This window comes from Lagenorhynchus albirostris, chromosome 5, assembly GCF_949774975.1.
Source record: "Lagenorhynchus albirostris chromosome 5, mLagAlb1.1, whole genome shotgun sequence".
NCBI lineage: Eukaryota > Metazoa > Chordata > Mammalia > Artiodactyla > Delphinidae > Lagenorhynchus > Lagenorhynchus albirostris.
In genome coordinates this window covers 134185557-134201757 of record NC_083099.1, presented here as the reverse complement: position 1 = coordinate 134201757, position 16201 = coordinate 134185557, and the positions used below count along the sequence as shown (strand labels likewise).

Genomic DNA, 16201 nt, shown 5'->3' with positions numbered 1-16201 from the left:
CATCAGCCTACAACGCCTTTTCCAATCCAGTTCTTGTGTTGAACCTGAGGATCTGCCTCTCTCTGCTCAATCCCTCCACCCAATAAATTTGCTACCACCAAAATCTAGAGCTATAGAGCCTTGAAGCAAAACGGGAAGCTAAATAGTTGTACCTTGGGCTACCTTCCCACAAGTGCAAGGAGGGCCCAATGTTGGGTAGGGATGTGATAACACTGTTCTCTGCAATTCGATGCTTTTCACTTTGTGGCTTGGTTCCACAAAGTGAATTGCATCGAGTTACTGTCAAATGAGAAGCTGCGGGTTGTTTCATCTGTCGTCTAACCCGGCCCTGCCGTTTAACCCGGCCCTAAGAAGAGTGAAACAGAATCCAAATCAGATATAAAATAACAATAAAATGCAGATTCAGGTATATAAAAGGAAAAAAATACATAATATTCCTTTTACTTACCTCAGAGGGCAAACTGCTGCTGAAAACATTATCATCATCTTTGTTTTCTTCACCATTTTTCTCTACAGGAACCCATTCTCCATAAACACTATCTGCTTCTTTTTTCCGATGTTGAGATCCAGATGACACAGGGAATTCTTTTGTTAATGTTACCTGGCTTTTTGGTGGAGTTGGCTTTGCTGCAGCAATCTAAAAAATAATGTTTTGCTTAATTAAAACTCAATAGATGTTCAACATAATCTGAAAATGACTTTGTTCATTATTTCACACAGTATTTAACCTAAATTAAAAACTAAATTCCATTTGAATTTTACTTAAACAGTTCTACAAGTTGTGCTGTTTCACTAGTCTAGAAACACGAATACTCACATTCAGATTGAAAAAAATGGGTTTGGGTTCACTGAGTTTAAAAGGATGATGATAAAAAGGAGGTTCTTCTTCCTCTTCATCCGAAACATGAGGTTTATTCACTATTACATCATCATCTTCTTTACTCTGTGCAATCTGTTTGCATTTCTTAAAAAAGTAAAAACAAACAAAAGATAAACCTTACACTTTATGCAGAGTAACATGTAATTTCTTAAAAGAATCAAAACCACATAATATCAATTTTCAAAGGTAAAACAAGATTAATGATAGGTTACAGATATGTAACTTAGCTTACTGGTTACTATTTAAACACACTCTAGCTGGTCAGTCAGTTAACAACATTTATTGAGCACCTACTATGTGCAGAGCACTGTACTGGGCACTGTCCAGGGAATACAAAAAAAATAAAGTAAAAGACATGGTCCCTGCTCTCAAGGAGCTTACAATCTAGTTCAATAGACGGAATACATACACATGAGATAATTGAGGAACGCTTTTACAGAGCAACACAATTAACAAGTGCAAACTGATATAATACAAACTGAGTACATAAGTGCTCAAAGAACAAAAGCTTAAGAGAACAGAATCAGGCAGAATCTGATAATCAAGGAATATTCCTCGCAGAGTTCTAAGCCAGATTTTCATAGTTACGAACAAGGATTAGCAGGGAAAGGAAAAGAAAGTCACCCTAGTCAGGTAGTGGTAAAGAGGTGAGAAAAAACTTAGAAGGGACAGAGGGCTGAAGATGAGGCTAAAATATATAGGGAAACACTAAGTGTTCACAAGGTTTTGGATAAGGAGCTTGGATTTGATAAGCAAGCAACAGAAGCCTTCACTAGGTCCTTAAACTTAAAAAAAAAATTGTAATAAATCTAAGTAAGGAAACAGATTAAGAAACTATATGATCCCCAAATGTATGGCTAAATAAAATCTCAAACACTTGCAACTGGGTTAGATGATAGCATGTCTTTCCATAAATGTTTTGTAGGTTGAGTCTCTAAAGGAACAGAACTCAAGAATGGAATATAAGGCATGATGGGGAGGGTGCAATTGATGAGGTCTGACACATAAAGCAAAGTCAATTCCGCCTTGAGAAGCAAAGGAACCGACTCCATTACCTGGCTTTATAAAAAGGTCAGAGTAAATTTGGGTGGACATGTCTCTATACTAGCAGTAGAGTCTGTCATATCCCTTATCAATTGAAAATATTTTAATAGGATAAAAAGCTCATATAGCCAAAAACACAGAATATACCAAGCTTGTAACCAAGGGGAATAGAATATATTGACAGTGGCAGGCTGGCATAAGGCTAGCCAATAACAAGTTTCAATATCTGAAACAATGTGGTATTTCTGGATCCTAGCAGCAATATTTCAGCGTCCTCCAAAAAAAAATTTTTTTAATAAAATAAAGCCAAAAGACAAAAAAAAAAAGCCTCAATTTAAAAGATCAAATTCTTAAAAACAAAAATAAGTGTGTTTAAAATATATATGTTACTGCCAAAACCCGAACCGCAGGAAGAACTGATAATGGCCGGCCATTATCACCAATGGCTGGTACCAAACAGCCAAAACCCGAAATGTTGATGCGAAAGAAGTTCCTTTCAGGCAATGGCCAGCTATTCTCATTAATTTCCAAGCTCCGGTGGCAAAAGATCATTTCTGAAGATTGTCTGTGTCTTTGCGTATATGCAGTACACTCGTGGCGATCAGTGAACACGTCGTGAATGGAAACGAAACTGTAGGCGAGCTTCTGCGTGTTGCTCACTCAACACCTCCTCCATTCAAACGAACCGTCCCACTCCTCAGTCAGTTTGGCTTCTAAAACTGGAAAGCAAAAGTAATGGGAAGTAACTTTTAGCTAGCGGAGCTTAGCCATCCCGGATAATGGCCTGCTAAATAGAGCTTCTGCCGCTGCCACGTCTGTATTTCGGGTTTTGGCCACTCGGTGCCAGCCATTATCAGTTCAGCCCACAATTCGGGTTTTGGCACGCTCCAGAGTCAACATCACTGGAATAATCCATTTAAGAATGACAAATTCTGTCTAGCTTACCTCAGTTAGTTCTTCTATAGTAGCTCCTCCTGATTTTTTAGCAACTTTCTCTTCTATTGAAGGTGGAGGTGCAGGCTTTAGGTTTGGCGGTAAAGGAACACCAGCCTTAGCACACATGGCAGCTGCATTAGCTTTGGCTATTTCAAGTAACTGAGCCTTATCTGCAAGAGGAATATATAAGAAGCAGTTTTCCTAAAAGGCTGTACATTTTGTATTATCTAATGTTTCATATGCTAACAAAATTAAAGGCATCAATCTTCTGCCCTAACTTACAGCTGTGATGAAATCACTCTTTGGCTCAAAGTTTTAAAACAAATGCCCCATATTTAAAAAAGAATTAAGTCCACATTTAGCTTACCATTCAAACACTATACAAAATAGCTAGACTACACAACTATAATGATCACTCTGCCACACACATTAAGACACACACCTGCCCAAACCTACTTTATTTTCCACAACTATCACGCCCCTTAAATTACTTTCCTTCTAATCTCGGACAACATTTTAAAGCACTCTTTGAGCCCAAGTTCAAAACTGCCACCTCTTCAAAGTAACAAGTCTTAAGTCAGAATTTAACATTCCTCTCCACCGTGCTCCCAAAGTACCTAATCTATACCAGTAATTACAGCAATCATCACATTCTACTCTTTTTGGTAGTTTTACTATTTGGTAAAAGAGACATATATGCATTTTATCTGTGTCTCTTGTACTAACTTGTAATCACTCCAGAAATTATATACTGTTTTTTGCTTTGAATAAAAAAAGAACTCAGAAACATTTGTTGAACTGAATGCATTCTCCCTTGCGGTTCTGTTAAGATCTTTTTCTTTAGACAACTCTGACCTGGAAATGTCCAATCCACTGGGATAATGATAAATTATCCATTATTATTACAGGTAGTCACGCATGATCCATCAAGTTTTAATCACCTCTGCACACTTTTTAAAATTAGGAGAAATTAGAACACTTCATCTTTTAAAAGGCAGACTGAAATCACTTTAACTCCCCATATGCAAAATTCCCTACTCACTTCCATCACCCATTATACCAATCAGAATTATTTTCACAAACATTTAACAGTACTGTATTGCCAGTTTAAGACATGTAACTTATTAAAAAAGAAACATTTGATTTTAGGCTTATCTGCAAGAATTTATGTTGGAATACATACAATAACAACCTGAGCAGATACCAGCCTTGTCTTTAACTGGACTTCTACCTGCCATTTTTAGTTATGGAATATGGTTAAAGCAAAAAGAAAGCATTCAAGCATGGAAATACCTTGGTTCTAATTTACTCCAAAGCAGGTCTTTTAAACGCTAATTACAAATGTACTTATTCCTACATTTTCTAAACAGAAGCTAAACCTAACTACAAAAATTTAAAGATAGAAATATTTATCCTAAACCAATAACCCCAAATATTCCATTTGACTCACAGAAAAAAACTCAGCTTTAAATCATTCTCTAATACCATTAAATTTTTAAATGACTCACTCAGATCCGTCAGACGTTTAGGTGATCTGCCTCTTTCAGAAGACCTGGATCGTTTACGGCGGATGGGAGACCTGCTAAACCTTCTTCTCAAGGGTGTTCGTGATCGCCTTAATCTGACTGGTGATATACTGAAGCTTCGTCTTCTTACCACAGATCTTGATCTTCTCCGACGGCTCGGGGTGCGGCTCCGTCGGCTCGGGGTGCGGCTCCGTCGGCTCGGGGTGCGGCTCCGTCGGCTCGGGGTGCGACTCCTTCGGCTCGGGGTGCGACTCCTTCGGCTGGGGGTGCGGCTCCGTCGGCTCGGGGAGATGCTGAAGCTCCTTCTTCCCCCAGATCTAGATCTTCTTCGACGACTCGGAGTGTGACTCCGGCTCCGACGGCTTGGGGTGCGACTCCGAGCTCTACCTGTTTTCCGGTTATCCCTGGAGCTTGATCTTTTTCTTTTTCTTTCCCTGGACTTGGATCTGTGCTTTGGCGATCTTTTGCGCTTCTCTTTTGATACAGATCGCCTTCCTCTAGACTTTGATCTTGACCTGCTGCTCCTCCTTCTGCGTCTTGATCGTGACCGTGAACGTGTTTGAGAGCGATGAGACTTGGACTTCGATGATCTCTTCCTTGCCCTAGAACGAGATTCACTGGTGCGCTTTCGCGATTTGTGTTCAGAAGACTTGGAACGCTTACTTCGAGATCTTAACGAAGAGTCCCTTTTCTTCTCTTTCTCACCTTTGTCACGGTTCTTATTTTTCTTGCTTTTTTCATGTGTGTCCTTAACTTTTACAAAAATTTCATAATCATCTTTTTCCTCTGAAGACGACTCTGAAGCTCTTTCTGGTATACTAATTACAACTGGACTGGCAGCAGATTTATCCCGTTCAACTTCACTTGCAAGTAAAGGTCCTTCAATACCAGCTCTAAGGCTTGTAAGACGTTCCATGTCCTTAGGAAGTAATGGTCTCACTAAATCAGCTTCATTAATATCATCAATGTTGGCAGAAAATCCTGAATCAGACAGTATCTCTTTAGTAGGGAGAGGTACTTCTTTATCTTCTCCACTACTTTCTTTAGGACTGAGAGCCACTGCTAATGTCTGGTCACTCTCCTGTATAGGTAATGATCTTTCTGCATCCTTACTGACAAAGTTATTATTAGCTGGTATATCAGGATGAATGTCTTTAGCAGGTAAAGGTCCCTCTATGTCAGCTTCACTACCACCACTGGGGCTGGTGGAAATTACCATGTCATGTTCAGTATCTTGAGTAGTTAACGATACTTCAACATCATATTTACTAATTGAACTGAAAGCAGATGCTGTGGCAAATTCAAGACCCTTACCAGTTCCCAGTGCATCAGGTTCAAGAGCAAGGGAACCAGTAGAAGACAGAGTCCCTCCTACATCAGTTTCACTAACAGTAGGACAGGTATCCAATACTGTGCATTGTTTAGTCTCATTGGTGGGCAAAATCTTCTCTTCACCAGTTTCACCAACAGCACCAGTGCTGGCAGCAGACACTGTGTTATGTTCCATCTCTTTAGCAATTAAGTGATTATTTATATTAAGGTCTATATTCATACCACTTTCAGTTTCATAAGAATCACTCTTCAGGTGTCCTTCAGCATGTGGCTCTTCGTCTGAATGCATGGGAATCTCCTGCATGCTAATCTCTGGAGCAAGATTTTGATCGCCAGACAGTAAATTCATTCCTTTTATAACGTTAGACTCCAGTATCATTGGTGTAGACTCTAAAACCATCTCAGTGGGTATTACTTGAGTCTGCTCTGAGAGAGTGACAGGAGGCTCTGAAATTGTCACAGTAGATTCTTGGACACAAATAGATGGTTCTGAAACAATCACGTTAGGTTGAAAGACTGACACCGCTGGTTCCAGGACAGGCACAGTAGGCTCCAGGGCAGAAACAACTGGCACAGGAACGGTAATATGCTCTGGCTCAGACAAGGCCAGGGGCTCTGGGACAGCCTCAGCCGGTGGGTCCTGGACAGCCACAGCCGCTGGGTCTGGCACAGCCTCAGCCTGTGGCTCTGGAACAGCCATGGCTGGTGGCTCTGAGACAGTTCCAGCTGGTTGCTCTGGGACAGCCACAGCTGGTTGCTCTGGGACAGCCACAGCTGGTAGCTCTGAGACAGCCATGGCTGGCAGATCTACAGTGCTCTGGGATGGCTCTGGAATAGGTACTGCTGCCTCCAGCAGGGACATAGATACCTCTGAGGCAACATGTCCTGAAGCCCTCATGGAATCAAAAGTTTCTGCCGCCTCTGACATAACAGAAGGCTCTGATGTTAACACAGTCGGTTCACCTGATGTTGTGGGAGTTTCCGACACCATATAAGTCACTGGTCTTTCTGGAATAATTTCATGCTCTTCTGCTACAGCAGCAGACTCTACAGGTGTTGATGTGACCAAAGACTCTGGCTCCAGTGGTGCTTCTGGAACAGTCATGGAAGCCTCTGATGCTAACATTGAAGGCTCTGATGCTGACGCTGAATAATTAGCAAGCACTGCTGAAGGCTCTGAAATCTCACTTTGACTCACAGGAGGTTCAGGCAGCGACACAGACTCTTCAGGAGGTAATGCTGGCACCTCAGTAGGCCAAGTATTTTCAGCTGTTAATGCTGACTGCTCAGTGGGTAATGCTGGACCCTCTGGTGGTTCCTCAGGAGGCAATGGCGGTGTCATTGGTGGCTCTTCAGGTGGCAATGGTGGCATTGTTGGAGGCTCTTCAGGAGGCAAAGGTGGCACCATATATGCCTCCGTATATGTATCAGTGTAAGAATCGGTGTAAGAATCAGCTGCCATAGACATCATTGAACGATCAGCAGTATAAGATGACATCATAGATCGATCAGCTGCAGAGTACGATGACATCATAGACCGGTCAGCAGCAGAGTATGAAGACATCATAGACCGGTCAGCACCCATGGACATCATAGATCGGTCAGCCATCGGGGACATCATGGAGCGCTCATAAGCTGACATCATAGAGCGTTCATAAGCTGACATCATAGAGCGCTCAGCCATAGGGGACATCATAGAGCGCTCATAAGCTGACATCATAGAGCGCTCATAGGCTGACATCATAGAGCGTTCAGCCATAGGGGACATCATAGACCGCTCATAAGACATCATAGAGCGTTCGTAAGATGACATCATGGAACGTTCTGCAGCATAGGACATCATCATAGAACGTCTAGATGCTAACATCAGGGGTCTAGGTGCTAACCTATATGGCCTGGGAGCTATTCTATAGGACCTGGGTGCTATCCTATAGGGTCTAGGTGACATCCTATAGGGATCAGGAGTTAGTCTGTAGGGATCATGGCCTAATCTATAGGGGTCTTGCCCTAACCTGTAGGCATCATGACCTAGCCTATAAGGGTCATGACCTAACCTATAGGGATCTTGAGCTAACCTGTAAGGATCCTGAGCTAACCTGTAGGGATCAGGAGATTTTGAACCCAACATAGCAGAATCTTGGGTACTAGATGCTAACATCTGAGCATCCATGGTACCAGACGCTAACATCTGAGCATCCATGGTGCCGGAAGCTAACATCTGAGAGTCCATAGTACCAGATGCTAACATCTGGGAATCCATAGAGCTAGTGGCTAACATCTGGGAGTCCATGGAGCTGGTTGCTAACATCTGGGAGTCCATGGTGCTGGTTGCTAACATCTGGGAGTCCATGGAGCTGGTTGCTAACATCTGGGAGTCCATGGAGCTGGTTGCTAACATCTGGGAGTCCATGGAGCTGGTTGCTAACATCTGGGAGTCCATGGAGCTGGTTGCTAACATCTGGGAGTCCATGGAGCTGGTTGCTAACATCTGGGAGTCCATGGAGCTGGTTGCTAACATCTGGGAGTCCATGGAGCTGGTTGCTAACATCTGGGAGTCCATGGTGCTAGAGGCTAACATCTGGGAGTCCATGGTGTTGGACGCTAGCATCTGGGAGTCCATGGTGTTGGACGCTAGCATTTGGGAGTCCATGGTGTTGGATGCTAACATATGGGTCTCCATGGTGTTAGAAGCTAACATATGGGATTCTTGGGCCATCAAGGGATCCACTCCTACTGTTACAGAAGTCTCCCCCACTAATGTAGTAGGCAGCTCCTGTGCTACCGTATTATACGACTCCAGCGCTGTCGTCGAGGGCACCTCCAGGGACTGCGACACGGTCATCGTTGACAGCTCCGTTGTTGTCACCACAGACTGAACAGAGATCTCCAGCGCCACAGTTGCCACAGGCTGCCCAGGCAACTCTGGCGCCCCAGGCTGCCCTGGCAACTCCAGCACCCCTGTTGCCAAAGGCTGCCCCAAAAGCTCCAGTGCTCCAGCTGCCCCAGACTGCCCCGAGAACTCCAGTGCCCCAGCTGCCATGAGCTGCCCAGGCAACTCCAGTGCCCCAGTTGCCACAGGCTGCCCCGACAACTCCAGTGCCCTAGTTGCCGAAGGCAGCCCTGGCAACTCTGGCACCCCAGTCACCGAAGACTGCCCTGGCAACTCCAGCGCTGTCGTTGCCACTGGCTGTCCTGGCAACTCCAGCACCATTGCTGCCTCAGGCTGCCCCAGCAACCCTGTTGCCGTCGTCACCTCAGGCTGCCCAGGATGTTCCACCGTTGTCATCCCCACAGGCTGCTCCAACTCTGTCGTCGTCACAGGTTGTTCGGTCAACTCCATTGCTACTGTAACCACAGGCTGCCCTGGCAGCTCTACTGCTGCTGTCACCACAGGCAGCCCTGGCAACTCCTGTGCCATCACAGGTGGCTCTGGTACCTCCTGTGGTGGCTCCAACCCCATGGATGATGCTGGAAGCCCTGGCAATTCCTGCGACAACTGTGGCACTGACGTCACAGAGGGCCCCGGCAACTCAGGCACTGCTGTCGCAGGGGGCCCTAGCAACTCAGGCACTGGGGTAGAAAGGGGCCCTGGCAACTCTGGCACCGGGGTAGCAGAGGGCCCAGGTAACTCCAGCACTGGAGTCACAGGGGGCCCCTGCAACTCCAGCATGGAGGTCGCAGGTGGCCCCGGCAACTCCATCGCTGAGGCCACCGACGACTCCTGCAGCTCCAACGCTGTGGTCTTGGGCAGCTCCAGCATCTCCTGCGGTCTTGTCATGGATGAATCTGCAATCTCCGATGGTACTTCTACAGGCTGCTCTGGCAATCTTAGCACTTCAGTTGCCGATGACTCTGGAAAATCCATTGTTGTTGATGTGCTTGACTCAGGGTGCACCTGAGTAGGTGTCTCTGATGACACAAGGGTTTCTGATGGCTCTAGCACTTTTGCTACTGGAGGCTCTAACAACATGATCTTTGATGGCTCTGGAGGTGTGCTCTCCAAAGATTTCAGCCCAGGCTTCACCTGACACTCCACTGACATTGTCACAACCGGCTCAGATGACTTTAGCACTACTGTTGTAGTAGGCACTGGTGCTGTTGCAAAGGAATCCAGAATCTTTGTCGTGGATGGTTCCAGCATTACTGCTACAGACTGCTCTGACTGCACTGAAACTACTGATGTAGATGCAACTGACAGTTCTGCAGTTTTTGTAGCTGGCTTCAGAATTTCTAAGGTGTGTGGCTCTAATACCTCCATAGATACTACAGGAGGTTCTAGCACAAGTGCAGGAGACTCACTGGTGTCAGATAGGCCGAACGCTCTTACAGGATGCTCCAGTGCCATTTCTGAAGGTTCAGAATCAAACTTCAAAAAGGAATCTGATTCTAAATCTACGTTCCCGTCATGATGTGATTTCGGCTTTGATTCAGATTCTTCTGGCTGTCTTTTATACTTTTTTTCCTTTTCTTTCTTCTTTTTCTTCTTTTTATTTTTGTGCTTTTTATGTTTCTTCGACTTTTTGGTAGGTATTTCATCAGTAGGATCTGTTTGTACAGATACACATCTACTTTTTCTGGAAGCCTCCTTCAAGTCTGAAATTTAGGAAAATTAATTTTGTCAAATATCCCCCAAAATAGATTTAGGTAAGTCGTATAAACCAAAACTTACAATCCATGTTAAGATACCATAACACTTCTTGTTAAACAAAAGGTTACTAAATAAACTATTTTCCATAAACCAGTTATCTGAAGACTGACACTTTTCCAATACTTCTTTTACAACTGAAGCCTGGGTTAAAAATAATTTCTTAATTTATTACAAAAACTTTTAGAATTACATTAAGATGTGTTTTTACTAAGTTCATTTAAAACAATTACTTTCTCCAGCTCTCACTATACAGCAAATTACTTTTAAACTACAGTTATGATGAATATCTTTCATATTATTAACTCTAAGAATTTCCACAAAAACACACGTTAAAAAACTTTTGTAACTATTTTATCATCCTTATTTATACAGAAAGCAACATGGCACCAGCTCTGGAACACACTGTCTGCTTTTGGATACTGAATCAATTCACCACTCACTAAATGAATAGACGTGGCCAAACCGCTGACACTCTGTCTTCCAGAGTTAGAGGACGAACTCAGTTAAAACATACAAAGTACACTGAATAATGCCTGGCACCAAGTAAGCCCTCAGCAAATGCTAGAGATTGCTTTTATAGTATAAGGTCTGAACAACAAATGTAAAATACGGAACCTGAATTTTCACCCATGTTGCATTCTAATAAAAATAACATCTTCCCCCCAATACTCTTCTAAATTACTAAGAAGTAATTTTTTTTAATGTTTCTACTTTAAAAATGATAATAAAGTCATTTGAAGAAGAAAATTCGTACAGCCCTTAACATGTAACTTAAGAACATTTCAATCTGCATATCTAAAAGAAAAAGTGGTTTATAATCCACTTTGTAACCAGATGAGATTTACTCTAATGCCAATATCATATTAGATAAACCTTAGTGATCTTAGGTGATCGGAAATCCAGGTCACCAAGATTATGGAAAAAGCAAATCAACACATGACAAGACCTCTTCCAAAGCAAAATTAATCATTTTCCACTAATTGTTTATTATGTACCAAACGTTAGCTACATTATACTTCAAGAAAAAGTTGCTAGAGCCATGAATCTAAGCAAGGCTACAGTCCATGCTATTTTTTTTAACCATACTCTATACTAAAAATAAAAAAAAACAAAACCCATACCATGGCCCCCCATTTACAAAACTAAACAATATTGTTATTTTTGTGGCTGATCACAAATCCTTCATTTCTAAGCATCAATTATTTAATCAATTCCCCAAATGCTAAATATCCAGCAATGATTCCTCTCCATTCATTGCACCTTTAAGAGGAGTAGACACAAAAACAAGATCATCTCTAATCTTGAGCTTTAAAATAAAACCTTCCAGGGTTTTAGAATCATTACAGATATGGTCCGGACTCCTGTACCTTCCAAAACGGACATTTATACAACTGTTCAATGAAAACCTACATTCAAAATCCTGGCACTGAGGCACTGTAAGACTAAACCAAACAAAGATAGTTATATTCCACCAGCAAAGTAAACAAATGCATCGATGCTCATGGTTCCATTACAATTGTATTTTCAAAAAAATACTTAAGAAAATCTTCAGTAAATCAATTAAACTAAAAATTAAACTTACTGAAGTTTTAAATCTAATGAACATCTTAAATACTCTGCAATCAAGAAATACTACTGTCAACTATTAAAAAAAAATCTTCAAGTTTTCAAGACAACTGATTATCTCCAACTTACCTGGCTTATATCGTAGTTCCGTATCTAAGACCCCAGAAAGTACTTCCTCTATCTTCTGAACTATTTCTTCATTTGGTAGGCTCCTGGCAGAAGCAGCTGCATCACCTGCCTGGTTTCCTTCAATAGGTGTATTTGTTTCACCATTGAGCTGGCCTTCACTCCTTCCACTTCACAAGAAAAGTTACCAAAATTCATTAATATTTTTATCATGCCATATAATAAATTAATATTTGTAACTCAACTGATTAAAACAATCTTATTTGTACACTTCACCATTTTTTATTTATTTTGTATGCTATTCCCCATCAAAAGTGCTTCCTTAACACTATCTACTTACAGTTGGTACATTTTTATTTTCACACGATTAAAGTTTTCAGAACTGGGAAAGTTAAGAAAAAGTCTTTCAAACAGGTTTCTAAGCTCATCTTTTTTTTTTTTTTTTTTTAACAAAATACTCCCCAACCAGCATATTTCTCTCAGGGGAGGAAAATTATTATTAAGATCACAATCACAAAACCAAAGAAAAATACATGACCTAACATTATGGTAGAAGCTATAGCCACAGTAAAGCCACACTTGTGCAAGTATCACAATCACCATCAGCAGTATCAAGGAACACAACTTTAGCCACTGACACATTAAGTCAAAACGGTAACTTGTAGCACTGGATCAGGTTTAGACTGATCAGACTTGCTGAAATGCCATAATGTTGAAAAGGAAAAATACATTTATATAATTTTCACCCAGTTATCAAAAATCATGTAAAACAACTCATTTATAATAACAGTAAATGAATCACTTAACATATTTTCAATTCACGGGAACAGAAGAATCTTAACAGACATAAAAACATATCATTTACTTAGTCTTTTGTACTATTTTGTGTAAATTTACAAAATTGTTTTGAAAAATACTTTAAACAGCACGTTTGACTTAATGTAACTTAAATTTTAGGTAGCAAAATGGGTCGACAATTATGCTCCACTACCTGATAAAAGTCTGGTCAAAACCCAAAAAAATTCAGTAGTTAACCAAGTGTTATTAAAAAACATTTGGTTTTCTAATACAATTAGTCATACAATAGCAGTATTTAACATTTATTAACTATTAATTAGGGTTGCACGGTTCTACATTTTTAAACTCATTTATCCTAACAAAACTCTAAGATCAGCACTATTTTTCTGATTATTTAAACGAGGAAAATGAGGCACAGAGAAGACAAAAAAACCTAGCTGTACATCATACATCTAATTAAGAGGTAAAGCTGGTATTCAAAACCAGAGCTCACACTCAACCATCTATATATAATAACTTAAACTGTCTAAAAGTCAGTCTCCTCACCCAAACCCATATTCATAAAAGTGAGAAAAAAAGGAACTATAGTTCACCGAAATGGCAAATAATCAAAAACTTCTTTTAATACTGACAATATATAGCATAGTATTTGAAAAGAAGCTAAATATTCCCTTAGTAATAAACTGCTTTATCTAATATTCTTTTTAAACTCTCTTCCTGGAGCTCTTTTACATTTTTCCTAAGCACTTTCACAGTGCGTACCTTACTAAAAAGGCCACGATTTAAAAATCAGAAAAGTAGGGCTAAAAAAAAAAACCTGTCAGTCTATAACAAAGTAATCATCTTAAAGCTGTGAGGATGCTTACTGAACTGCTGCAAAGGAGTGGAAATTTCAAAGCAACTAAATATCCATCAATACAATCCTACAACAGAATTCTATGGAGCCATGAAAAATGTTTCAAAGACTACCGAGACTGATAAAACACAAACGTGTTCACAATATATAGGTGAAAAAAACAACCAACACACAACAAGATGATCACACTTGACAAAATATGTGCATCTGTATGCACAAGGAAAAAATGAAAGAACATGAAGATCAATAACCATGTGGTGTTTTAAAATTTTCTTTCCTCTTTTTTCCTAAACTTTCCACGACAATAACACTTCTAATACAAAAACTGAATTTTAAAAGGTATAGAAAAAAGACATTACAACCAGCAAACACAACTACTTAATATATGCAACTATAAAAAAGTTTTCAGGAAAATTATATTCCCTTAACTCAGGTCGTTTATCATCATCCTAAAAATAACCAGCATATAACAAAATTTTAAAAAGCAACTAAATCAATGAGAAGATCTATTTCCCAATGAAATAACAATATACCCTGGAAAAATATTACAGCAATACTGTATCACTGCCCCAGTAACCTTATGTTAATTTGAGCGCTCAGTTTACAAATGCGTTTTCGGCTGATTTTCAAATTCACGTTACGTGTGGTTCTTGCTCTCAACTTTTAAAATACAACCAGCAAATACATTTGAACTCGGAACAAATATTTACGTTATACAAAGCAAAAAGGCAATCACTGAATAACATGACCCACGCGATTTTCGTTTCTGAGTAAGCAAGTATTTCTTTGAAAATCTCTTCCCATTCAAATTGTGGGGAAGCAAGGGTAAACCAGTAGCAATGACAAAAGTAGCGTGTTGGTCAAATATGTCAATTGGGTCAGGGGCGGCAAAAATATTTAGAGCTACACATGAAGTCCACTTTCCGCTGACTAAATTAAAAAAATTACCACTAATGCAAAGTCCCCTTCCATCCTCACCTCGAATATTCTGTCAAAGTAGCTAACATTAATTTGAGCTGTTTTAATTTAAACTTCCCATCTATTAAACTATTAGAATGCTACCTGGTGGAAGCCACAGAACAGTAGGACCCAAATAATCTAATTAAAGGATCCCGACCCCCAAATGGTCTGAAGCTTGCAATAATAAAGCGGATTTAAGATTACCCAAGAAACGGCCGTTAGACCCCTTTCCGGTCAAAGACACCGGCCGGCGAAATCCGCGGAGGCAGAGAGGGGGAGGGGAAGCGCCGCGGCGGCTGAGGAGCTGAGGAAGGAACTAGGCCCGTCCCTGGTGGACAACCAGGCCTACAGTAGCTAAATGGTAGGGAATGACCAAACGGGGGAGAAGCCTGAGCATCCTAACTCGGTTCTAGAAGAGGGAGCCTGGGATTACCTCGGAAAGGGCGAAGTTCCTCGCTGGGAAGGGAGGGAGCGGACGGGGGGGGGGGGGGCCGGAAAATGGATCCCAGGCCCAGGCGGGGCTGTAGCCGGGCCTGAGACGAGGAACGACAGCGTCCCTGAAGAAAGGTGCCACGGACGGCTACGTGAGGCCCTATCGGTCCCTTGGGAGCAGAAGAGCCTGGGAAGAGTTTACCTTGAAAGCTCCTGTTGAATTTCCCGGAATTTACTGACCACGAAAGACCTAAAAATCTGCTCGATGTTGGTCGCCATGGCGTCCGCTCCGTTCTCTCAACTCCTCCTCACTAGTCCTCCAGGCTCCCAGCATGCCTCGGGAGGAGGCGCAGCGGCCAATTCCGTCTCTAGCCGTCCTGATTGGCTCCTGTGGGAGCGCCCAGTCCGGCACGCTCCGCCTCTGAACCAATCAGTGAGCACGGCCCCGCTCTCCTCCGCTGTTTCTGAGCGTCTGGGGTAGAGCTGCTGACGTTTGCGCCGCGCACGACTATGTCCGCCATGTTAGTGACTGACGCAGGCGCCATTACAGGAGAAGTCTCTCTAGAGGCGACTGTCAGCTTAGGCTGTCAGTCTTCAACAGTGTTTGGGGGCCTTAAGAGGTTTATTTTGGTCACTAAACACCCTAAATTAAATTCCGTGAGGAAAGGGAGCAAGGAGGGCAACATGGTGTTTGACCGGGTACTGTCCCGGATGGCACCGAGTTTCGGCAGGGAGATCCATCCGGGAAAACATTAATCAGCGCTTGCCCCCATACGAAGAATACGTTTTTACCGCCATCTGCCTCCCGTGGCATCCTATTATTGGCCTCGGCTTTTTTTTTCGTTTTAGCATTAGGCCAGAGGTCCTGAACCACGTGTGTTCAAACCTTGGTGCATTTTAATCTCGTCAGGAGCCAGGCGTGTCACGAGACTTTTGCACGGTAGCTGGTCAGTCCTGACTCGTGAGCAACACACAATTAGCTGAACATGGGTTAAGCATTTTGGTGCTCCCCCTCCTCAGAGCTCAGGAGGCTCTGGAAGAAGCGAAGAGACGTTACGTGGCACCTGACCCTACAGTGTTACATTGTAAACTCGCTA

The 16201-nt window shown here is 42.0% G+C and overlaps 1 protein-coding gene across 1 annotated transcript in view; it reads right to left on the bottom strand.

Annotated features, from left to right (window-relative positions):
- The window catches only part of SON (SON DNA and RNA binding protein), a 31177-nt gene extending 15748 nt beyond the window's left edge, over positions 1-15429 (bottom strand). Inside the window, 6 exon segments of the mRNA XM_060150865.1 lie at positions 449-637; positions 818-964; positions 2870-3030; positions 4369-10311; positions 12062-12228; positions 15307-15429. Of these exon segments, the coding sequence (XP_060006848.1) occupies positions 449-637; positions 818-964; positions 2870-3030; positions 4369-10311; positions 12062-12228; positions 15307-15383 (6684 nt within the window). The 5' untranslated portion in view covers positions 15384-15429.
- Positions 15430-16201: the final 772 nt, after the last annotated feature.